Raw genomic sequence first — 24,735 nt, 5'->3', positions numbered from 1 at the left:
GGCCATAATATCAAACTGTTTTTTAAATCACAATCACGTCACTCTCTGACACTGACTGAACTTCAGTATTGCATGAGCCAAGACTAAAGATAATATTAAACTGGTTTGATTTTATGGGAATGTCAAGACGAGAAGATTAAGAAACAAATGACTTCAGGCAGTTCACCACCATGTAGCATTAGCTAGCACGAAACATTGAGATGACGGGCACGCGCCACAACTCCAGCAAAACCCTCTCTCATGATTTCATTCGGACATGGAAATTGTCTGCGACAGTGAAATAGCTTCACAAGTATTTTTAGTGTAACTCACCAGTTGTACTCATACCAACAGTCTTGCAGTCTCTCCCGGCCTAGTAGTGGACGACGTATTAAAAATAATTGCCGAATTTGCTCTTGTCTGCAGAAACTCCGCCCCCACCAGCTGCAAGCATCTCTCCATGCATTCTCCATGGATGTGCGTGTGCGCATACTTAAAAAATAAAAATAAACAATAATGAAGAAAGAGACCAGAAAGCACAGCTGTGAAGTGTGAAATAAAGTCCAACAGTGATAATTCTTGAAAGCAAAGAAACGGCAGCAGTGAGCGACCGACGTGTCTGCCCGGACCAGGCAGACACTTCAGACAACTGAGGTGATGAGATGATTGATTGATTCTGATTCGTCCAGGTACGACCCGCGCGCAGGTATGATTGGTGCAGAGCAGAGCCCATCACCGCCCGATCACGCGCACGCCATGCGCGGTCCCGCAAATCCTATGAATGTGCACGTGAATTCTGAATGGCAACTGCGCCGATGAATGACCTTCTGAACACTAATTGTACGGAAGAAGAAGCCAAAGGAAAAAAGGAAAATATTAAGATGATGATGGACACGGCGAGAAGGTTCCTGAATATTGTTGACATATCCAGAGAGGAGATTGAGAAGGCGCTCAGGGATTACTCAGACGGGTGCGTCTGGCCTGGGTGATATGGATAGGATAGTATCGTGAATGGGAGCACGAAGTGGGGGGGGGGGGATACATGATGAAGACTGTAAATAGTCCAGTAGGTGGCGGTAATGCACCATTTAAAGGATGCCAACCGCCATAAAACACAAAAGAAGAAGCTACTGACGTCACACCCCAGAAGTGTAACCAACTGTCATCCGACTCATGCAATGTTTTCAATGGAATGGAACGACTATTTTGTGCACCAGGGAAAGAAAAAATATATACTACAAGAAAGTTGATTACATGGCAGTGATCGTAAGTGAATACAACGTTGCAATTAGCCGTTTAAATGTAGCGTTAAGGCTGTGTTGTGTGTTGTTGTTGTAATCATGGACTGGTAACGTTAACTTTCTAGTCCTATAGGCTGTCGCTTTCAAGGTGCCAGTCAAGTTGAGCTCACTGATCATTGCGAGTGTCTCATATGATGTCATACACATTGTAACAACTCTTAAGATTCTTAAGATTGAACTGATGTAATCTGTGATAGCACTCTGTTGTGATGTCATCAGTGATGGCACTGTCACTCAAGCAACTGTGATGATGTCACAAATCCTTCCACACTGAGGTAGTTCCTCTGTGTCATCAGACTGGACAGATTGTACCAATAAAACCATAGGGACATCTGTGTGATTCTGATCGATCACCTGCAGTGGGTTCTACTTTAAATAATCCAGCACATAGTATGTGGAGGGAGACAACACCTTCCTCACAGCGAGGTTGGAGTTATCTTTGACTTTCAGATAATGTCATGATCAAAGACACCCTTTTCCACACAGGTGATGATGAGTTTGCATAACACAGTTTCACAATACAAGACGTGCGCATGTGGATCCACTCTCCTCCTCTGCTCGGACTGAGCCGCGGCTATTTGACACAACAACCATGGCGGCATTTGGAGCAAGAGCAGTCCTTTTCAACCTGAGGTCCACTTTTCACAAAGTTGGCTCCTTTGCCAGAATCAGACCCCTCCAGAATCCCAGGATATGTCTACTAAAAAGAAGCCCGATTATAACCCAGATACCTAAAGTCACACTGCTGTGCTGGAGTGCAGTGAACGCAACATTCTGTGTAGCCCGATGCCAGCAGGCCACCCAGCTTGCATCCCAGACCACGGTCAAAAAGTCTCTAGCCAAAGTCGAGGTGCACAAACTCATATTTTTCCTCCGCCTCAGCATCCGTGCGCTGGTGCTGCTCCTCAAATTTGCCCCCCTCCTCCTCCTCTTCCCCCTGGCTCTGTTCTCCACTCGCTGGGCCGCTCGCTGGCTGGACGCTCTGCTCTGGGTGACCGAGACATCCGGCGTCACTTTCATCAAGCTGGGTCAGTGGGCCAGCACCAGGCGCGACATCTTCTCCCAGGACTTCTGCGACCGGTTCTCCAGGCTCCACGTCCAGGTGCGGCCTCACCCCTGGGCGCACACCAAGCAGTGTCTGCGCCGGGCGTTCGGGGAGGGCTGGAGGAGGCTGTTTGTGTTCCAGAGCAAGCAGCCGGTGGGCTCGGGCTGCGTGGCCCAGGTGTACCGCGGCTGGGCCAGGGTGGACAGCGTGCAGGACCCAGACTTCCAGACGCTGGTGGAGGAGATGGAAAGAGAGGATGTGTTGGAGCTGCAGGCCTGGGAGATCCCGGGGCTAGGAGGCATGGCCAGGTCCCTGTGGGGCCTCTGGAAGGGGAAGGGCGAGGAGGAGAGGAGCGACCCAGAGGACCAGCATGAGGAGAGCAGCACTGAGAAGGAGCACATGATACCTGTGGCTATCAAGGTGAGTGAGAGACACACAGGAGCATTACTTTAGGGATAGGGCAATATGCTTATCTTTAGGATTCAATACGCAATATGGGCTTTCACGATTCGATACAACTACGATACAATGTAACAAATACAAATTCAAAGACAACAGAGCAGAATTATGTTTATTTCTCAGTCAAAAGTGTTTCTCGCACTGGCATTGACATTTAGTGTGCTGGCTTATTTGGTTTTGCCTTATGCACCTGAGTTTCTATCCATTCTTTTGAGTGTCCTCGCTACTGGTGAGGTTGGACATCACAGAGGATACTGTATGTCTAGCCAAATCTAGCTGACACAACAATAACAACATGGTTGAGCAATTTTATGTTAGAGAGAGACAGGGGGAAGGGGAGAGAAAGTGGGGGAGGAGAGAGCAGGGAAATGGAGGAGGTGGAGGGGGTGAGAGGTAGGAAGAGAGCAGGGGAAGGGATGGGGGGAGGAAGAGAAGAGAGAGAGAGCAGAACAGACAGGGTATACTGGGGCTGGGCGATGCTGGTCACAAATAGTCACAGGGGTCAGTTTTGAAACATACTAATATATATCGCAATATTGTTCGTATAAGCAAAGTAAAAATTTAGCAATCGCGTTATCATGTATCATAATTACCAGGCGATATGACAGGTTGTCTGTGTTGTGCTCAAGGTGCTGCACCCAGGTATCAGGAGTCAGGTGGAGATAGACCTACTGCTGATGAGAGCGGGCAGCTGGCTGCTGCACTGTCTGCCCGGCCTCAAGTGGCTCAGCCTCCCCGAGATAGTGGAGGAGTTCGAGAAGCTCATGACCAAACAGGTAGGACTATTCATCACCCTGCTACGTTTAGAATGACCTTCAACATATTCAAAGACTTCACATTTGAGGTGATTTCATTTTTCTACTGTGGAAGAAAACTCAGGACACCAGAGTGGCAGGTTTCATCTGTGTGCTGATTAGGAGCCAAGGAACTCAAAATCTGTATGATTACACAGTTTTCTAGTGTTGAATATTCATGATTATGTTAATACGGATAGTATTAATTAATACACAGGACAAGATGTTACTATCCCTTGTGCCAAAATCCGAAAAACACATTTAGAAGCCCAATCCAGAATAAAACAAGCTAACAGGCTAGCAAACTAATAAACAAGACACAAATCACCAGTTACCTACCCTAGCCAACAGCAGTTTAATTTGTTTATTTAATTTGTTTATTTAAACGGATCCCCATTAGCTGACGCCGTAACGTCAGCTAGTCTTCCTGGGGTCCAAGACATTAAAATACATTTAATACAATAATAAAACGTTATCAGTGTATTACAAAGAACTAATAAAAATTTGAAAAAAAATCTTTTTTACAAAACTCTAGTATTGCATTAAAAAAAAAGCAACAATAAGAATACAACAGATTAAAATAGCACTATCAAGCTGTTATGTAAGATAATGTGTTATTGTATATTTTGAGTGTTAAGTACAGTATATGAAGTCGAAATTTCCTTTTAAAACAGGCTTTTTCTCTGGTGTTGCGAATCTCATTTGGAAGACTATTCCAAAGTACAATTGACCTATAAAATGCAGCTCTCTTCATGGAATTGGACTGTGGTCGAGGTAAGCTTATCTGTCCATCACTCGCCCCCCGAGTGGAATATGTCTGAATATCTGTGCAGCAAGTTATGTTACTATAAAAAAAGCAGTATGAAGCATGTCATTGGGGTTTTCAAGTGGGCACCTTCCTTCACCGATGTTTCGTTAAGTTAGGCCCACGACACCTCAAGAAGGCTTAACGGTGTAATCCAGCGTCCTGGAAACACCCCCCTCCATGCTACCACCGCACAACTGCATATTACCTCACTATCTAAGCCTAGCTATCCAGGTCGGTTCAGTATGACATTCCTGACTACACCACCACTGTCAATGATAGAATATACAGCTGCGGTCATATGAACAAGACTGAGCAACCAATTATGATTATGGTTATTCTAGCACTTTAAGGAGATGCGTAATAAGAGGTGAGCACCTTCTTCTAGAAGTCAACACGTTATTAAGAGTTGAGTCTTATCATTGTGAAGCAGATTCAGTATTCTTGAATTTTAGGCACTTATAAGGTGTAAATAATGGGTCAAAGGTTACATATTACTGTAAGTGAACACATACTGTAGGTATGTTGCTTATAGGTACGATTCCATTTTTTTGTCAAAACTACGCATCCTTCTACACATTTACATTGCTATATTTCTCCAGGTCAAAAAAACAAAATCTTAAGGTGCCTACATGTAAGACAAATCCCATTACATTTGTAATATGACAAACAAAAGAGGAAGGGGGGGACATTGGCAATTATAATCAAAGTAGACAACTCTACCTCAGAAACAAGGAGCTGGATGTGAGAACTGAATAAAAAAATCGTGTTTGTTTAATTGACTTTCATTTTAGATTGACCTCCGCTTTGAGGCCAGGAACATCGAGCGGTTCAGGGAGAACTTCCGCAATGTGGATTATGTCAAGTTCCCGACTCCGCTACGACCGTTTGTCACCAGGACCATCTTAGTGGAAACCTTTGAAGTGAGTAGACGTGTGCCTGGTCACACTAGTGACTAGAGGGAAACAGCAGGAGAGAAAAAATCCACTGACTGAATAATAATAATAATAATAATAATAATAATAATAATAATAATAATAATAATAATAATAATAATAATACATTTATTTATATAGGGCTTTTAAAATCAGGTTACAAAGCACTGGTTGACTGATCCAGACTGAGCTCATATTGCTTAAGCATGTGGACTTCCAGATGGGTGGGATTTCACCAGTGCCTCTGAAACATATCATTCACAGAAACGTTTCCTAAAATGACATAACTTTGCTGTGATTGACACGTTCTTCTGGCGCTCATTGTATTGTCTTATATAACAAAATCCCCCCATCTGACACCTCAGCTATGATGTATTATGCTATATGCATCACTCTGGTTGAATTAATATCCTTTACATTCGTCTTAAATGAGGCAAGCATTTATTTTCCAACTGTGTGAATTGTGACAGCCATGTCTTTTTTGTTAGGAGAGTGAGCACATCTCCAACTACCTGAGCTCTGAGGTGCCTCCGGAGGTGAAACAGAGACTAGCCAGGATGGTAGTCGACACCCTGCTAAAGATGGTGAGATGTGTTATCTGATTGGCCATCGGTTCCATCTGGTGAACCATTACATCACTGTGATGTCATACCCTGTGGGATTGGTCTATGGCAGGGGTGGGCAATTATTTTTCATGGGGGGCCACATGAGAAACCCAGATTGTTGCCGGGGGCCGAACAAATATTGTCATGCCGTAACCCATGAACTATGATGATAGACGGGACCACAAAAAAATGTCCTCCTTGCTACCAGAGGGCCAGATTTTGCTGAGGGTTGAGGGCCGAACGGCGCCGGCGCGAAAAGATTTGGGGCATTTGAATTCAGGTTTAGAGGAATAACTCATTTTAAATTAACAGTTGTGATGTCATCATTCAGTCTTAAACACCAATATTTGATCCTTTTCTCACTCACTCCTATATCACCACCTGCTCTCCCTGCAGGGCTTAAAATTAACTTTTTTGAACTTTTTTTATGAGTGGGTTAATTTAAGCACAAGTGTCAGTAAGTGGCCCGGGATTCTCAAAGCCTGTGTTGAGGGTCATATGAACAAAAATGCACTCTTGAAGCTAAAAAAAAATCCAAAACCAACAAGTTAATTATTTACATTTTTACTTCAATGCAGAACAGTAATTTCTTACACATGAGATTACTTTTAGCCTTTTAGTGATAAAGATTATTGGCCAGAATGACATGAACATTTGGACACTTATTCAGCGGGTATCTTGCATGTTGCGTTCAGGTGCACTGTACATTTTTAATTTTTTTTTCCTTTCAAATTCCAGCGCGGGCCGCATGTGGCCCGTGGGCCGCAAGTTGCCCAGATCTGGTCTATGGCTTCTCTTATCAGAACCTTTCTCTCTTTCATCCTGTCTGTCTGTCTCCTTCTGTGTTTGTGTGTATGTCTGCTATTTTTGTGTATGATTGATTGATTGATTGTTAAAATAAAATAAAATAAAATAAAGCATTTCATTGAGACATTCACTTTCCAAAAACAATTATACTGGGTACAATGTTCCCTGTCTTAGTCGCCAGGCATTTTCTATAAATCTGGCTAAAACAAAAATTTCCTTATCAAAAATGTGTAAGTGTGAGAGAGAAAGAAAAGTGTGACTACACGTTTGTGTAGTATGCGACTGTTTGACTACACTTACCTATGTGTCTGGCTGTGTGTTATCATTTGACCAGATGGACAGTGTTCACTTCATGTCTACAGTATCATTCCTACATTGTCACTCTCTCTCCATCTATATTTCAGGTATTTGTGGACAACTTTGTCCATGGGGATCTCCACCCGGGAAACATCCTGGTCCAACATTGTGATAGTGATAGTGCTGGTGTCTCAGGGGAGTCCCATGGTAAGACCACCCTCACTGACCTGTGGGACACCGTGGTGGTCAGCGTCAGGCCGGACCCGTCCCGTCTGCAGCTGGTGCTGCTGGACGCTGGCATCGTGGCCCAGCTCAGTGACCATGATCTGGCCAACTTCAAGGCCGTCTTTACCGCTGTGGTGCTACGGCAGGTGAGGAGGGAAAGGGTGGCTGCATACTGTACATAAAGTGTCCAGACTAAACTTGGCTTAGGGAAGCAGTCTGGATACTCAGGCCCACATTCACTACATGTTTTCACAGGGAACGGCACACTAAATCACCAAAATGATCAAATCTGAATTCCACCACATGACGTTTTGACCAACACACCTGCTTAAACATTGTGTTGTCAATATATGTTGAGATACATTCAACCAGAATATATTATTGTTTACATTTTGAATGCTGTGATACAAATTGCAAAATTGATTGATACACATGAAAGAAGAACATTTGACTATGGTTGATAAATGCAAGGAAATAATTTCACAAGGTTTACATAAAATGTTGAAATATACACATTTTGCCTGAAGATATAGATAACCTTTTCATACCCAAAGATTTTTTTTTGAAACAAAGTAAAACCTCTTGTATTGCAACATTTGCGGAATTGCAATGCTAAACTACACCACTTTATGATATAATGGATACAGAGGAAAAAGTTGCACACTTTTAATAAACAGAGGTGATGATCAGAGCGCAGGCTGTGGCTGTGGCTCAGGAGGTAGAGCGGGTCGTCCAACCAATCAGAAGGTCGGTGGTTCGATTCCCGGCTCCTCCAGTCCACATGTCGAAGTGTCCTTGGGCAAGACACTGATCCCCAAATTGCTCCTGATGGTGTGCCAGCACCCTGCGTGGCAGCCTGCCGCCATTGGTGGGTGAATGTACCTACTGATTGTAAAGCGCTTAAGCGTTACATAAATGCAGGCTATTTTAGCACCAGAGGAGCAGCGTTTTTATCATTAGCAGCACTGTAGGGGCAAAACATTGGATAGAGTTTCTCAGCAAAGGTGCAGCCCTCGAAAAGGTGGAGAAGAGACCTTGTTTCCACATCATAAAAGGAGATCTGACCTCCTTCATAATCCACAAACACCCCAATCTTCTGGGGCTTCATTCTCAGGCACAGGGCAATAATAGAGGCATTCTCCCTTGCTGAGTAGTTTTTCCCCTCCTTCAACCGCAACAACCAGAATTGAGGGTCAAGCTCACCTTTCCTGCAGATGGACTCTCTTGCCACTCCTAAGCTCCAGTTAGTATTCCCTTTAACCTGAACCTCAAAATAAAACCTTCCTGAGGAGAAGCCCTCTTTTCCCAGGACAACACATCCATCATCGAATCTCTTCGGGTTGTAAGGAAGTTTTTTTCTTAGCTCTCCATGTCTCACTTGTTTCCCGTCCTCGGATAGGGTGAGGCTAGGATGATTCGTCTCAGGATCCAGAGTCACATACACCTCATACTTCTGCTGGACCCTCTTCAGCTTCACCTCAGGCATCTGCTCCATGTCTTCATCTAGCTTTGCCTCCAGCAGAGCCACAGCGGTGCGGACGGCCCCCGTGCTCGCATCACTGCAGACATTCACCTCACTCCAGTCTGTGACCTGCGGAGGGTTGGAGGTGGATGGAAAGCTCTGAAGAAACCGGAGGTGGTCTTCAGTGAGCGAGAGATGCTGCAGCTCACCGCTTCTCTTCTGGAGCCCAGAGATTTCCCGCTCCAGCTCTTGGATGAATCGTTGGGCCTGTTGCTCGACCGCTCTCTTTCTCAGCTCCATCGCCTCCATGAAATCTGCTTGGTTTCTTTGAACGGAGGTGACCAGCGCAGCGAAGACCTGAACACCCGTTGCTATCTCTGCATCTAGCACTGTAACATTCTGCTCTGCAGACTGTCTGATCTGCTGGATCTTCTGCTGTCGCTCTTTGACCTTTTGCTGTACGTCAGTCTTTCCACTGGACAACTGATCTTGCTTCTCTTTATACTCGTCCTCTAAAATGACCACATCGTGACCTTTATGGTCCATCTGCAGGCACATGACACAAACACACGCCTGGTCACGCCTACAGAAGTGCTCCAGCATCTTGTTATGTGTCTTACACAGCCTGTCCAACAGGTTCTCCTCGGGCTCGATCAGCTTGTGTGTCATGAACGCTGCGGCATTCTGGTGAGGCTCCAGGTGAGTCTCGCAGTAAGATGCCAGACACACCAAGCAGGATTTCACGGCTTTAAGCTTGATACCGATGCAGGTGTCACAGGACACCTCCGCTGGCCCGCCGCTGTCTTGTTGGAGGCTGTCGCACTCGCTGCTGGGAGGATTCAGCTCGGTTGACTTCTTGAACTGGGCAGCCATCTCGGAGATCAAGGTGTTGACAAAGAGATCCGGTCTCGCCTCAAAAGACTTTTGACACATTGGACAGTGACAGAGGTCTTTGCTGGCCCAGTATTTACTGATGCAGGCCTTGCAGAAGTTGTGTCCACATGGAATAGTAACAGGCTGACTGAAGACATCCAGACAGATTGGGCAGATGAACTGGTCTTCAGACAGGGAAGTGCTAGCGGAAGCCATGTCTGCAGAACCAGAGGGGGCAGGGAGGGGAGGAAAAATATGTTTTCTTTAATGGGGTGTACCTATGACAAATACCTATGGATTTTTTTATGACAAGACTTTGATTATAAGTCACTCTGAGTCTTCACCACAGCATCAGCTCAATGGTCACCATGTAAAATGTAAAAGCAACAACAAAACCTACAAAATACAGCTGGACTGAAATGGATAGTGCACCATGCTTGGAAGGAGTCTCAAGACGAGTGAGCAATTTCATAACGAGCAATAGAGTTGAGTCATTTCAGTGAGATCAGAACAAAATGTATGTAATGAATCAACAGCTGGGAATGCTGAACTCACCTGTGCTGTGCTCACCTGTGCTGTGCTCACCTGTGCTGTGCTCTCTTTCTGTAGAAAATCTCAAATAGTTAGAGAGCTGAAGTCTCCGTGTGAAACAGGTTTAGTTTCATTTCAGTGAAATGACTCTGAGAGCTCCTCCCTCCAATTGCTCCCCTCGTATTTCCTGTTGAAGGTTAACTCTTTGTAGACACAGACTGAAATCTGACAAGCCTCACTAAGGATTTATTCAACCCTTCCAAAAATGTGTTACGGTAGTTTGTCATTTCTGAGGGTGGCAGCAAGCTGACTGTTAGCATTTGTTAGAAGAATTTGTAGAATTTGTCTGTCAAATTAGGACGCAATAAATTATGTTATGCTTGCTACAGCTCTGCAATGCATGGAGCACTTATAATTTATAATACTTATAATATAATCAGTGTTGGGCAAGTTACTTTCAAAATGTAATATACTACATATTACTAGTTACTTTCATTTGAAAGTAATAAGTTACTTTACAATATTACTTTCTGTGTAGAGTAACTCATTACTTATTATTACACTACTTTTGCATTACTTTTAACAAAACAACAGCAGCAGCAGAATGACATCGCCGCCACGGAACCATCCGGAAAAATTATTTAAACCGCCTTGAAGTCAGTGTAAACAATCCAAAATTCTAAATGTTATTCTTTTCCTTTGTTATTGTCATCTGTAGTGGTTATTTGCATAAAAACACACAGTTTGATTAGGAAAGTATTGTATCTTTTTTTTTAATATGTGCTTTGATTTAATAAAATGTAACTCAATTTGTAACTTGAGTTACTTGACAAAGTAACTGGTATAATATTACTGAAATCCTATAAATAATAAGTTATATTACTGAGTTACTGCTAAAAGTAATATATTACATGTAATATGTTACTTTTGTAATGAGTTACCCCCAACACTGAATATAATACTTCGTTTTGTACTCCAGTTGACCTACTACAATAGAGATAAAACACAACAACAAACTTCCCACAAAACATAGCTTTACTTCTTGTCTTGGAGAATAAGACGAAAGACGACTGTGCTCTTACCTCAACCAATTTACATGCCCTAAGATTGTCCTTGAAAAGCGAGCTTAGCAACCATGCACCTGAATTCCCACCAGCTACCTACAGGGGCACTGTTCTGCAGCTGACCCTGCAAGTGAAAAGAGATGAAGTGAAAAGATACACCGGTCATGAAATTTATGGAATACAGTTTAATGGAATTTTCAGAGGTGTTTTCCAGACCGGGACATTTCTAAACTCTCTGTGGAAGTTGGGGAATATCAGGAACTTTTACTTAACAGGAATATGGCAGAATGTATTTCCTTATTTCACACATTCATGGCATTAGATTAGATGGTTGGCTTCAGCTCTTTTTCTCCATTGCATGGCTACTTCTCCACAGTGAATTCAACTGCAGTGGAAACCTGCCTGTTAAACTGCTTCAGAACTTAATATACACATCAACAGTGGAAACCTGCCAGTTAAACTGCTTCAGAACTTAATAAACACATCAACAAACCAGGAAGGAATAACATTTTTATGTCATGGAAGTGGTGCGACTCTCTGACTGACTGTTTTCTTCAGGGGGAGCGGGTGGCAGAGTTGATCCTGCATTATGCCAGGGCCAACGAGTGCCAAGACGTGCCGCGCTTCAAGAGAGAGATGGCACAGCTGGTGGACCATGCCCTCAGCAACACCCTCACCCTGGGAAAGGTACTGACCTAGATCTCTGCTTTCTTTTGTCTGTGTTGTGACTAGATGTTGCTGATGTAGAGCTGGACAATGACGGCTAAAATGGTAGTCACTGTGATTTTGTTCGATATTGTGATTGTGAATCTTAATCGTGCTTATCGATATTTATTTGAGGAACAACATTTATTTACTGCAGTTTTTGGCACCTACATCAAATCCTGGTGGACAAATGTTTGAATAGTTCATGCTATGATTATTGGAATTTGGAATCTAAAATCATACATTGCTGCCTGAATGCTATTAGTTAACACCTTTGCTTGGTTTCCTGATTGTTCTCAGTGTCCCTGTTAAGAGTATTTTATTTTATTTAATACTCATTCTCATAGGCTTGCAGTAGTCTTAAAAAATATCCACCCATTCTAATTCAGAAAAAGAAGTGATATTATGCATAATTTATATATTATATGCAAACAGAAGGGCTGTTGTCAGAGAGGGAAATTAACACTAATTAATCACTAGTGTAATGCAGGTACTTTTCTGCTGCGGCTGGCAAGTTGGTCTTCTCTACTAGCCAATTTGGCAGGCAACCATACATCAATTGCTAGTCTATTCAAAATAACTTGTTGGCTGGTGAAGGACCCAGTGAATTTTGGGAAACGTTAGCCACTACAAAGAAAGTGAAGTTTCATGCCCTGGTTGTTGTTCAGATGTTGTGTTTTGATTGAACTTTTCTTTGCACTTACAGATGCAAGTGGGTGACCTGCTCTCCAGAGTATTTGGCCTGCTCATCACACACAAGGTAAAACATCAGACCTGCTCTCCAGATTCTTTGGCCTGCTCATCACACACAAGGTAAAACATCAGGCGTTGATTTTCAGCTCACCGTTGATGCCTCAAAGCAACATCTCACACTCAGCCACTGCTCTGTTAGCCCGCTCCTAACCACATCTTCTCAAGGGAAAGAGCTGGAGAGCTATTTCTGTGAACCACTCAATGAGGTTTTGCGTCTTATTGTGAGCAAGACTATTTTTCTTTTACGGTTTCAGCTTGGAGAAAATCAGTTGGGAAGAGAAGATCCATTCCCTCTGTTGCACTGTGATAGAGATCTGGCTTGCTAGGCTGCTGCTTTGTGAAGAAGGCTGCTGGTTCATTTTCTTTTGAGACATCCAAGAAATTCAAAGAGTAGAACGTAAAAAAAGAGATGGTCTCTGCACTACCGTGTGCATCAGGTGCCTCAGAGAAATAGGACAAGTAGAAGAGGCAGAAAGCCAGATATGCCAGATGAAGGTTGGTTGACCGAAACGTTAAGTCTTGCTTTTAGTGAAGTCAGTGTGCGGGAGCTTTCTGCCTCTGCAAGAAATTCAAAGAGAACGTAAAAAGTATTTGCGGCACTGATTTATTCATTTATTTCAGGGACAATGCACATTAATGAACATTTCTGTAAGTGCGCCAGTGTTAGCCAGATGGCTAATTTTCAACTGTTGTTCTTTGGAAGTTAGAATCGATGTGTTGAAAGCCGGCCGTAACCAACGTAGCAGCAGTTTGTTCATGTTCTGTTGTTTAAGATATTTAGATGGCAGTTTCCCTGCCTGGATGCAGCATTTTTTGATGTTGTTCATGTTGTTTGTTCTTCAGGTGAAGCTGGAGAGTAACTTTGCGTCCGTTGTGTTTGCCATCATGGTGCTGGAGGGCCTGGGCAGGTCTCTGGATCCCAACCTGGACATGCTGCAGCTCGCCAAGCCACTGCTGCTCAAGAACTGTGCATCACTACTCTGACACACACGCACGCACGCACACACACACACACACACACACACACACACACACACACACACACACACGCACACACAGAGGCGCACACACACACACACACACACACACACACACAGACGCACACACAGACGTGCACACACACACACATGCACACACACACACACACAGACGCACACACGCAGAGGTATGCTCACAGACACTGATCAAGACGGTTTCTTCCGTTGCTACATTTAATCTTGTGTTGATGCCATAAATACCTTGTTGAATTTACACCGGTGGCGATTTTAACTTTGAACGGTCTTACTTTCAAATTGTATCATCCACTGTCTGGTTGAAGTATGAAAAGTCCACCCATTGTAATCGCCTGGCTGTAAGTTTTTTGCCTTATCCCTTATCAAAAATAATATATATATAAACTACGACGACAATCCTTAGTTGATGCTCTGAGGCATGTTTTTTTTTGTAAACAATGTTTTAGTTTTTTTCACAATTATACTCAAAAGTATAAAAAAGATAACAAAACATAACACTAATACTAACAAATGGATGACATATTTCACATAAACACACACACATAGTATAACAGTATAAAACAATGGACAAACATTTTGAAGTGATAAGATTATTACCTTATGTTAGAATGTCTTAACACTTGCATTTCTAATGAATGTAGTCAAAGCTTTCCAGATTTCCTCAAACACATTTGATCTATTTCTCAATATATATAAGTTACCATACATGATGCAATTTCATTGATCCATTCTTTAATACTTGGGTCTATTTGTTTTCTTCCAATGAAGAGCAATAAGCCGTTTGTCTTGCAAGATACACACGTCTGTAAGTGTATATTCCTTCTTAGGTCCTTAGGTTTCATTTTGAAGGGTACCAGTGTCAAATGAAAATCTTAGGATGGAGAGGGATCTCTACAGAGGTGATTTGATCTAGGATGGAGAGGGATCTCTACAGAGGTCATTTGATCCATCACGTCTTTCTTCTTTCCAGAAATCCATTATTTTCCTGCATTCCCAAATATGATCATTCCTCCAGTGAGGAGAGGGGCGGAATGTCATATTTTCGGTATTGACTTACGTAGATAAAGTTGCGTAATTGCGAGTATTTATAGAATTGTTTTCTTGGTATAACACATTTTTCTGCGACCCCCTGAAACGACATAACCTTCCCCTCTTTCTTTGTATAGATCACCAATTATCCTCAATCCCTTCTCTGCCCATATACGGAAACCCCCATCTGCTCTTCCAGGTTTAAACTCAGTATTGCCCCAAATCTTACTGAAATGTGATAAAGAGGCTGAGAAATATTCAAATATTTTTGGACGTCATACCACACATTTCCAATGCATGTTTTTAATGACTAATAATGATCTCAGGATGTCTTTCACCACTTGTTTTATTGCAGATTAGATCATGTTGTCTGATGGCATATATATATATTTGGGCGGCTGTAGCTCAGGAGGTAGAGCGGATCGTCCACCAATCGCTTTGGATAAAAGAGGTCGGTGGTTCGATCCCAGCCTCCTCCAGTCTGCATGTCTTTAAGTCTCCTTGGGCAAGTTACTGAACCCCAAATTGCTCCCGATGGCTGCGGCAGCACCCTGCGTGGAAGCTTGCCGCCATCGGTGTATAAATGTGTGTGTGAATGTACCTGCTCATTGTAAAGCGCTTTGGATAAAAGCGCTATATAAATGCAGGCCATTTACCATATTTGCTTTTAGTGTGAGTCATAATAAGCTAGCACTTGTTCTTACAACACTTGATTGACATTGTGAAGTCTTTGCCTAATATATTCACAATTGACCTATGTCTTTTTACTTTCCAGAAAAAAAAGTGGGAACACTTCTATTAATTCTACATAATATGTATAATTAATTGAAGTGTAGAAGTTATCTTAATTATACATCTCAATAAAAATTGAATCTATAGTAATTGATCATTTCTTCTGTTCCCTTTGGTGACCAGTAGTAAGTTGTATACTAAGCCTTTCAATGAGGTTGATTGATGTGACTTGAAGGTTTTAGCTGGGCCATACACTGTGGAAAATTTGGCAAGCACTACATCAAGGCCACAGAAAACCATTAATTTACAATTTTATTAAATCTGTCAATGAAAAACACAGACAAGAGACGCCATTCTGTCAATGTCATCAGGAAGAACAGTCAGCATGGCTGAGAGTGAGATCAGGAGCTTTTGGTGCAAAAAAATTCATCATCACATACTCTTTATTGCAAAACTGTTTTGATCGTTTTTCATCACCATCAAGAGCCCAGACAGAGCAGCACTGTTCATGTAAGAGGTCATCACCATCAAGAGCCCAGACAGAGCAGCACTGTTCATGTAAGGGGGGGGGGGAAGGGGAGGTGACAACTGTGTAAAAAAAGAACTAATTTCAATAATAATAACAGTAATAATAATATAATTACAAAAGAAATAAAAACATCTCTAACAGACAAACACAATCACCTCAATATAAGACGAGATTCGGTCATGGTCACAACAGCCAGAGAAAAGCTGTTTTCTTTTTTTTCCCCTCTTTTCTTTAATGAATTAAATAGTTTTTAAAAATATCTCACCATTTACTTATACTCATCTTTTTTCATTTATTGTGAAAAAAATAGGCAACTGGACTAATTGTGATGATGTGAGTTTTTGTGTTTGTGTGACAGAAATACGAGATAAGTTAAATGATAAATTGGTCAAAGGTTACATATTACTGTAAGTGAACACATAGGTATGTTGCTTATAGGTACTATTCAATTTTTTACTCAAAACTACACATCCTTCTACACATTTACATGGCTATATTTCTCCCAGTCAAAAAACAAAATCTTAAGGTGCCTACATGTAAGACAAATCACATTACATTTGCAATATGACAAACAAAAGAGGAAGGAGAGGACATTGGCAATTATCTTCAAATTAGACTCTACCTCAGAAACAAGGAGCTGGATGTGAGAACGGAATAAAAAAATCGTGTTTGTTTAATTGACTTTCATTTTAGATTGACCTCCGCTTTGAGGCCAGGAACATCGAGCGGTTCAGGGAGAACTTCCGCAATGTGGATTATGTCAAGTTCCCGACTCCGCTACGACTGTTTGTCACCAGGACCATCTTAGTGGAAACCTTTGAAGTGAGTAGATGTGTGCCTGGTCACACTAGAGGGAAACAACAGGAGAAAAAATCCACTGACTGAATAATAATAATAATAATAATAATAATAATAATAATAATAATAATAATAATAATACCTTTATTTATATAGCACTTTTCAAATCAGGTTACAATTCATTGTTGTGTCTCTTGTTTTCCTGCACCCATATGCCCTGTTATTTTGTACTACTATGTTGTAAACGGAGTTCACAGCACAATAATTTCACACGTGATACTTTTACTACGGAGTGACAATAAAAAATCTTGAATCTTGAATCTTGAAAAGCACTGGTTGACTGATACAGACTGAGCTCATACAGACTGAGCATGTGGACTTCCAGATGGGTGGGATTTCACCAGTGCCTCTGAAACATATTATTCACAGAAACCTTTCCTAAAATGACATAACTTTGCTGTGATTGACACGTTCTTCTGGCGCTCATTGTATTGTCTTATATAGCAAAATCCCCCCATCTGACACCTCAGCTATGATGTATTATGCTATATGCATCACTCTGGTTGAATTACTATAATATCCTTTACATTCGTCTTAAATGAGGCAAGCATTTTTTTTTCAACTGTGTGAATTGTGACAGCCATGTCTTTTTTGTTAGGAGAGTGAGCACATCTCCAACTACCTGCGGTCTGAGGTGCCTCCGGAGGTGAAACAGAGAATAGCCAGGATGGTAGTCGACACCCTGCTAAAGATGGTGAGATGTGTTATCTGATTGGCCATCGGTTCCATCTGGTGAATCATTACCATCACTGTGATGTCATACCCTGTGGGATTGGTCTATGGGCAATTATTTTTCATGGGGGGCCACATGAGAAACCCAGATTGTTGCCGGGGGCCGAAAAAATATTGTCATGCCGTAACCCAGGAACTTTGATGATAGACGGGACCACAAAGAAATGTCCTCCTCGCTACCAGAGGGCCAGATTTTGCTGAGGGTTGAGGGCCGAACGGCGCGAAAAGATTTGGGGCATTTGAATTCAGGTTTAGAGGAATAACTCATTTTAAATTAACAGTTGTGATGTCATCATTCGGTCTTAAACACCAATATTTGATCCTTTTCTCACTCACTCCTATATCACCGCCTGCTCTCCCTGCAGGGCTTGAAATTAACTTTTTTGAACTTTTTTACGAGTGGGTTAATTTAAGCACAAGTATCAGTAAGTGGCCCGGGATTCTCAAAGCCTGTGTTGAGGGTCATACGAACAAAAATGCACTCTTGAAGCTAAAAAAAAATCCAAAACCAACAAGTTAATTATTTACATTTTTACTTCAATGCAGAACAGTCATTTCTTACACATGAGATTACTTTGAGCCTTTTAGTCATAAAGATTATTGGCCAGAATGACATGAACATTTGGACACTTATTCAGCGGGTATCTTGCATGTTGCGTTCAGGTGCACTGTACATTTTTTATTTTATTTTTTCCTTTCAAATTCCAGCGCGGGCCGCATGTGGCCCGTGGGCCGCAAGTTGCCCAGATCTGGTCTATGGCTTCTCTTATCAGAACCTTTCTCTCTTTCATCCTGTCTGTCTGTCTCCTTCTGTGTTTGTGTGTATGTCTGCTATTTTTGTGTATGATTGATTGATTGATTGATTGATATTTTTATTTAAGTGTCATGCACCTGGGTGCCCAGCCCATATGGGCTTACAAGACACTATATCATAATTACAATCGCCAAGATGGCCACACAACAAATCATAATATACCTTTATACAGAATAAAGAAAAGAAAATAAAATAAAATAAAGCATTTCATTGAGACATTCACTTTCCAAAAACAATTATACTGGGTACAATGTTCCCTGTCTTAGTCGCCAGGCATTTTCTATAGATCTGGCTAAAACAAAAATTTCCTTATCAAAAATGTGTAAGTGTGAGAGAGAAAGAAAAGTGTGACTACACGTTTGTGTAGTATGTGACTGTTTGACTACACTTACCTATGTGTCTGGCTGTGTGTTATCATTTGACCAGATGTACAGTGTTCACTTCATGTCTACAGTATCATTCCTACATTGTCACTCTCTCTCCATCTATATTTCAGGTATTTGTGGACAACTTTGTCCATGGGGATCTCCACCCGGGAAACATCCTGGTCCAACATTGTGATAGTGATAGTGCTGGTGTCCCAGGGGAGTCCCATGGTAAGACCACCCTCACTGACCTGTGGGACACCGTGGTGGTCAGCGTCAGGCCGGACCCGTCCCGTCTGCAGCTGGTGCTGCTGGACGCTGGCATCGTGGCCCAGCTGTGATCTGGCCAACTTCAAGGCCGTCTTTACCGCTGTGGTGCTACGGCAGGTGAGGAGGGAAAGGGTGGCTGCATACTGTACATAAAGTGTCCAGACTAAACTTGGGTTAGGGAAGCAGTCTGGATACTCAGGCCCACATTCACTACATATTTTCACAGGGAAAGGCACACTACATCACCAAAATGATCAAATCTGAATTCCACCACATGACGTTTTGACCAACACACCTGCTTAAACATTGTGTTGTCAATATATGTTGAGATACATTCAACCAGAATTTACAGTATCATTGTTTACATTTTGAATGCTGTGATACAAATTGCAAAATTGATTGATACACATGAAAGAAGAACATTTGACTATGGTTGATAAATGCAAGGAAATAATTTCACAAGGTTTACATAAATGTTGAAATATACATATTTTGCCCTGACGATATACAGTAGATAACCTTTTCATACCCAAAGAAAAAAAAATCTAATGAAAGTAAAACCTCTTGTATTGCAACATTTGCGGAATTGCAATGCTAAACTACACCACTTTATGATATAATGGATACAGAGGAAAAAGTTGCACACTTTTAATAAACAGAGGTGATGATCAGAGGAGCAGTGTTTTTATCATTAGCAGCACTGCAGGAGACAAACATTGGATAGAGTTTCTCAGCAAAGTAGCAGCCCTCGAAAAGGTGGAGAAGAGACCTTGTTTCCACATCATAAAAGGAGATCTGACCTTCTTCATAATCCACAAACACCCCAATCTTCTGGGGCTTCATTCTCAGGCACAGGGCAATAATAGAGGCATCCCTTGCTGAGTAGTTTTTGCCCTTCCTCAACCGCAACAACCAGAATTGAGGGTCACCCTCACCTTTCCTGCAGATGGACTCTCTTGCCACTCCTAAGCTCCAGTTAGGATTCCCTTTAACCTGAACCTCAAAATAAAACCTTCCTGAGGAGAAGCCCTCTTTTCCCAGGACAGCACGAACATTATCAAATCTCTTCGGGTTGGATGGAAGTATCTTTCTTAGCTCTCCAAATCTCACTTGTTTCCCGTCCTCGGATAGGGTGAGGTCAGGATGAGTTGTCTCAGGATCCAGAGTCACATCCACCGCATACTTCTGCTGGACCCTCTTCAGCTTCACCTCAGGCATCTGCTCCATGTCTTCATCTAGCTTTGCCTCCAGCAGAGCCACAGCGGTGCGGACGGCCCCCGTGCTCGCATCACTGCAGACATTCACCTCACTCCAGTCTGTGACCTGCGGAGGTTTGGAGGTGGATGGAAAGCTCTGAAGAAACCGGAGGTGGTCTTCAGTGAGCGAGAGATGCTGCAGCTCACCGCTTCTCTCCTGGAGCCCAGAGATTTCCCGCTCCAGCTCTTGGATGAATGCTTGGGCCTGTTGCTCGACCGCTCTCTTTCTCAGCTCCATCGCCTCCATGAAATCCACTTGGTTTCTTTGAACGGAGGTGACCAGCGCAGCGAAGACCTGAACACCCGTTGCTATCTCTGCATCTAGCACTGTAACATTCTGCTTTACAGACTGTCTGATCTGCTGGATCTTCTGCTGTCGCTCTTTGACCTTCTGCTGTACGTCAGTCTTTCCACTGAACAACTGATCTTGCTTCTCTTTATACTCGTCCTCTAAAAGGACCACATCGTGACCTTTATGATCCATCTGCAGGCACATGACACAAACACACGCCTGGTCACGCCTACAGAAGAGCTCCAGCATCTTGTTATGTGTCTTACACAGCCTGTCCCCCAGGTTCTCCTCGGGCTCGATCAGCTTGTGTTTCATGAACGCTGCGGCCTTCTGGTGAGGCTCCAGGTGAGTCTCGCAGTAAGATGCCAGACACACCAAGCAGGACTTCACGGCTTTAAGCTTGGTACCGATGCAGGCGTCACAGGACACCTCCTCCGCTGGCCCGGCGCTGTCTTGTTGGAGGCTGTCGCACTCGCTGCTGGGAGGATTCAGCTCGGTTGACTTCTTGAACTGGGCAGCCATCTCGGAGATCAAGGTATTGACAAATACCGGTCTCGCCTCAAAATACTTTTGACACATTGGACAGTGACAGAGGTCGTTGCTGGCCCAGTATTTACTGATGCAGGCCTTGCAGAAGTTGTGTCCACATGGAATAGCAACAGGCTGACTGAAGACATCCAGACAGATTGGGCAGATGAACTGGTCTTCAGACAGGGAAGTGCTAGCGGAAGCCATGTCTGCAGAACCAGAGGGGGCAGGGAGGGGAGGATGGAAAAGATGTTTTTTTAATGGGGTGTACCTATCCACCTTATTTCTAGCTGCCATGATGCCTGATGGGTGCCTCTTCCGCTTCCGGTGTAATAGACTTACAGTCTATGGTTTTAACTTGACAAAAAAAACGTCTATGAGGATTTTACCCTTTTACAGCAGAGACATTCTGCTCTACAGCCGTGTGTGTTCGGGTGCTGGGATAACGTAATGCATTGTGGGTAGTCGGCTACTAACTGTGGCTAATGTTAGCGGCTAGCTAGCTATGTTACATGGCAGTAAAACGCCACCAAATTGATTTAACTTTTAACCATTTCGAGTAACACACATTTCGAGTTTCCATACGGACCTCCAGCGTTGGTTAGTTGTTTATAACGTGACTATATTTATAACTTTTATAACGTGCTCCAGCTTCCGGTTTATAATTCGGGTCTGCAGCCAGAGTATAACAAAGGAAATGGCAAGCTGCAACAATACGTCACGTTAAACCGGACCTTGTACCCACGATTCTTTTTTACAGTGGGGCATTCAAAAATAAGGTGGATATGAGAGGCTTTTTTATGACAAAACTTTGATTAGTCACACTGAGTCTTCACCACAGCATCAGCTCAATGGTCACAATGTAAATGTAAAAGCAACAACAAAACCTACAAAATACAGCCGGACTGAAATGGATAGTGCACCATGCTTGGAAGGAGTCTCAAGACGAGTGAGCAATTTCACAACAAGCAATAGAGTTGAGTCATTTCAGTGAGATCAGAACAAAATGTATGTAATGAATTAACAGCTGGGAATGCTGAGCTCACCTGTGCTGAACTCACCTGTGCTGTGCTCACCTGTGCTGTGCTCACCTGTGCTGTGCTCACCTGTGCTGTGCTCACCTGTGCTGTGCTCTCTATCTGTAGAAAATCTCAAATAGTTAGAGAGCTGAAGTCTCCGTGTGAAACAGGTTTAGTTTCATTTCAGTGAAATGACTCTGAGAGCTCCTCCCTCCAGTTGCTCCCCTCGTATTTCCTGTTGAAGGTTAACTCTTTGTAGGCACAGACTGAAATCTGACAAGCCTCACTAAGGATTTATTCAACCCTTCCAAAAATGTCTTACGGTAGTTTGTCATTTTTGAGGGTGGCAGCAAGCTGACTGTTAGCATTTGTTAGAAGAATTTGTAGAATTTGTCTGTCAAATTAGGACGCAATAAATTCTGTTATGCTTGCTACAGCTCTGCAATGCATGGAGCATATTATAATACTTATAATACTTGTAATTTTAAGAGAAATTGTTTTGTACTCCAGTTGACCTACTGCAATAGAGATAAAACACAACAACAAACTTCTCACAAAACATAGCTTTACTTCTTGTCTTAGAGAATAAGACAAAAGACGACTGTGCTCTGACCTCAACCAATTTACATGCCCTAAGATTGTCCTTGAAAAGCGAGCTTAGCAACCATGCTCCTGCATTCCCACCAGCTACCTACAGGGGCACTGTTCTGCAGGTGACCCTGCAAGTGAAAAGAGATGAAGTGAAAAGATACACCGGTCATGAAATTTATGGAATACAGTTTAATGGAATTTTGAGAGGTGTTTTCCAGACCGGGACATTTCTAAACTCTCTGTGGAAGTTGGGGAATATCAGCAACTTTTACTTAACAGGAATATGGCGGAATGTATTTCCTTATTTCACACATTCATGGCATTACGATTAAAAAAACACGATTAAAAAACACGATTTCAGACGGACAAGCCCGTCTTTATTGTCACACGATACACACATCAACACATGCACGGAGGGCCACAAACACACACATGCTGACGGTGGCCGGTGAAATGTGTCCTCTGCATTTAACCCATCCTGGCTTTGTCCTTTCCTCCGGGGGGCAGGCCAGGAGCAGTGGCTTGGCTTCAGCTCTTTTTCTCCATTGCATGGCTACTTCTCCACAGCGAACTCAACTGCAGTGGAAACCTGCCTGTTAAACTGCTTCAGAACTTAATAAACACATCAACAAACCAGGAAGGAATAACATTTTTATGTCATGGAAGTGGTGCGACTCTCTGACTGACTGCTGTTTTCTTCAGGGGGAGCGGGTAGCAGAGTTGATCCTGCATTATGCCAGGGCCAACGAGTGCCAAGACGTGCCGCGCTTCAAGAGAGAGATGGCACAGCTGGTGGACCATGCCCTCAGCAACACCCTCACCCTGGGAAAGGTACTGACCTAGATCTCTGCTTTCTTTTGTCTGTGTTGTGACTAGATGTCGCTGGACAATGACGGCTAAAATGGTAGTCACTGTGATTTTGTTCGATATTGTGATTGTGAATCTTAATCGTGCTTATCGATATTTATTTGAGGAACAACATTTATTTACTGCAGTTTTGGTACCACCTACATCAAATCCTGGTGGACAAATGTTTGAATAGTTCATGCTATGATTATTGGAATTTGGAATCTAAAATCATACATTGCTGCCTGAATGCTATTAGTTAACACCTTTGCTTGGTTTCCTGATTGTTCTCAGTGTCCCTGTTAAGAGTATTTTATTTTATTTAATACTCATTCTCATAGGCTTGCAGTAGTCTTAAAAAATATCCATCCATTCTAATTCAGAAAAAGAAGTGATATATGCATAATTTATATTATGCAAACAGAAGGGCTGTTGTCAGAGAGGGAAATTAACACTAATTAATCACTAGTGTAATGTAGGCACTTTTCTGCTGCGGCTGGCAAGTTGGTCTTCTCTACTAGCCAATTTGGCAGGCAACCATACATCAATTACTAGTCTATTCAAAATAACATGTTGGCTGGTGAAGGAGCCAGTGAATTTTGGGAAACGTTAGCCACTACAAAGAAAGTGAAGTTTCATGCCCTGGTTGTTGTTCAGATGTGTTTTGATTGAATTTTTCTTTGCACTTACAGATGCAAGTGGGTGACCTGCTCTCCAGAGTCTTTGGCCTGCTCATCACACACAAGGTAAAACATCAGGCCGGCCGTAACCAACGTAGCAGCAGTTTGTTCATGTTCTGTTGTTTAAGATATTTAGATGGCAGTTTCCCTGCCTGGATGCAGCATTTTTTGATGTTGTTCATGTTGTTTGTTCTTCAGGTGAAGCTGGAGAGTAACTTTGCGTCCGTTGTGTTTGCCATCATGGTGCTGGAGGGCCTGGGCAGGTCTCTGGATCCCAACCTGGACATGCTGCAGCTCACCAAGCCACTGCTGCTCAAGAACTGTGCATCACTACTCTGACACACACGCACGCACACACACACGCACACACACACGCACACACACACACGCACACACGCACACACACACACACACACACACACACACGCACGCGCGCACACACAGACGCACACACACACACACACACACACACACACACACACACACACACAGACGCACACACGCAGAGGTATGCTCACAGACACTGATCAAGACGGTTTCT

The 24,735-nt window shown here is 42.9% G+C and overlaps 4 protein-coding genes across 4 annotated transcripts; 2 read left to right on the top strand and 2 right to left on the bottom strand.

Annotated features, from left to right (window-relative positions):
* Window positions 1-1,170: 1,170 nt before the first annotated feature.
* On the top strand, window positions 1,171-15,530 carry LOC310800353 (putative aarF domain-containing protein kinase 2). Its single transcript, XM_083662954.1, has 9 exons — window positions 1,171-1,245; window positions 1,767-2,745; window positions 3,414-3,560; window positions 5,178-5,306; window positions 5,807-5,902; window positions 7,135-7,398; window positions 11,741-11,869; window positions 12,594-12,647; window positions 13,484-15,530. The coding sequence occupies exons 2-9, from the start codon at window positions 1,873-1,875 to the stop codon at window positions 13,622-13,624; spliced, it is 1,833 nt and encodes a 610-aa protein (XP_083519080.1). The 5' UTR covers window positions 1,171-1,245; window positions 1,767-1,872; the 3' UTR covers window positions 13,625-15,530.
* Window positions 7,456-10,280, bottom strand: LOC310800354 (E3 ubiquitin-protein ligase TRIM39-like). Its single transcript, XM_083662955.1, has 2 exons — window positions 10,143-10,280; window positions 7,456-9,805 (listed from the first exon to the last, which is right to left on the bottom strand). The coding sequence occupies exon 2, from the start codon at window positions 9,801-9,803 to the stop codon at window positions 8,175-8,177; it is 1,629 nt and encodes a 542-aa protein (XP_083519081.1). The 5' UTR covers window positions 9,804-9,805; window positions 10,143-10,280; the 3' UTR covers window positions 7,456-8,174.
* A 2,550-nt stretch (window positions 15,531-18,080) lies between the features above and the next one.
* Window positions 18,081-24,533, top strand: LOC310800355 (putative aarF domain-containing protein kinase 2; the record flags this gene model as incomplete). The annotated part of the gene is given in 5 exon segments (XM_083662956.1): window positions 18,081-19,049; window positions 19,051-19,099; window positions 23,371-23,499; window positions 24,207-24,260; window positions 24,393-24,533. Coding segments are annotated over 5 exon segments (681 nt in total). The 5' UTR covers window positions 18,081-18,741.
* LOC310800632 (E3 ubiquitin-protein ligase TRIM39-like) lies at window positions 19,631-21,265 on the bottom strand (the record flags this gene model as incomplete). The annotated part of the gene is made up of 1 exon (XM_083663260.1): window positions 19,631-21,265. The coding sequence occupies one exon, from the start codon at window positions 21,263-21,265 to the stop codon at window positions 19,631-19,633; it is 1,635 nt and encodes a 544-aa protein (XP_083519386.1).
* Window positions 24,534-24,735: the final 202 nt, after the last annotated feature.

Source organism: Poromitra crassiceps (assembly GCF_964638095.1).
Source record: "Poromitra crassiceps genome assembly, chromosome: 30".
NCBI classification, from domain to species: Eukaryota; Metazoa; Chordata; class Actinopteri; order Beryciformes; family Melamphaidae; genus Poromitra; species Poromitra crassiceps.
This window is presented reverse-complemented; position numbering and strand designations above follow the sequence as displayed.

What these genes read in the sequence shown, in the direction of transcription:
- LOC310800353 (XM_083662954.1), top strand. Translation starts at nt 1,873, where the DNA reads ATGGCGGCATTTGGAGCAAGAGCAGTCCTTTTCAACCTGAGGTCCACT. An exon ending in TGATACCTGTGGCTATCAAG is followed by an intron (nt 2,746 to 3,413) that starts GTGAGTGAGAGA and finishes GTTGTGCTCAAG; the next exon opens with GTGCTGCACCCAGGTATCAG. An exon ending in AGAAGCTCATGACCAAACAG is followed by an intron (nt 3,561 to 5,177) that starts GTAGGACTATTC and finishes CTTTCATTTTAG; the next exon opens with ATTGACCTCCGCTTTGAGGC.
- LOC310800354 (XM_083662955.1), bottom strand. Translation starts at nt 9,803, where the DNA reads ATGGCTTCCGCTAGCACTTCCCTGTCTGAAGACCAGTTCATCTGCCCA.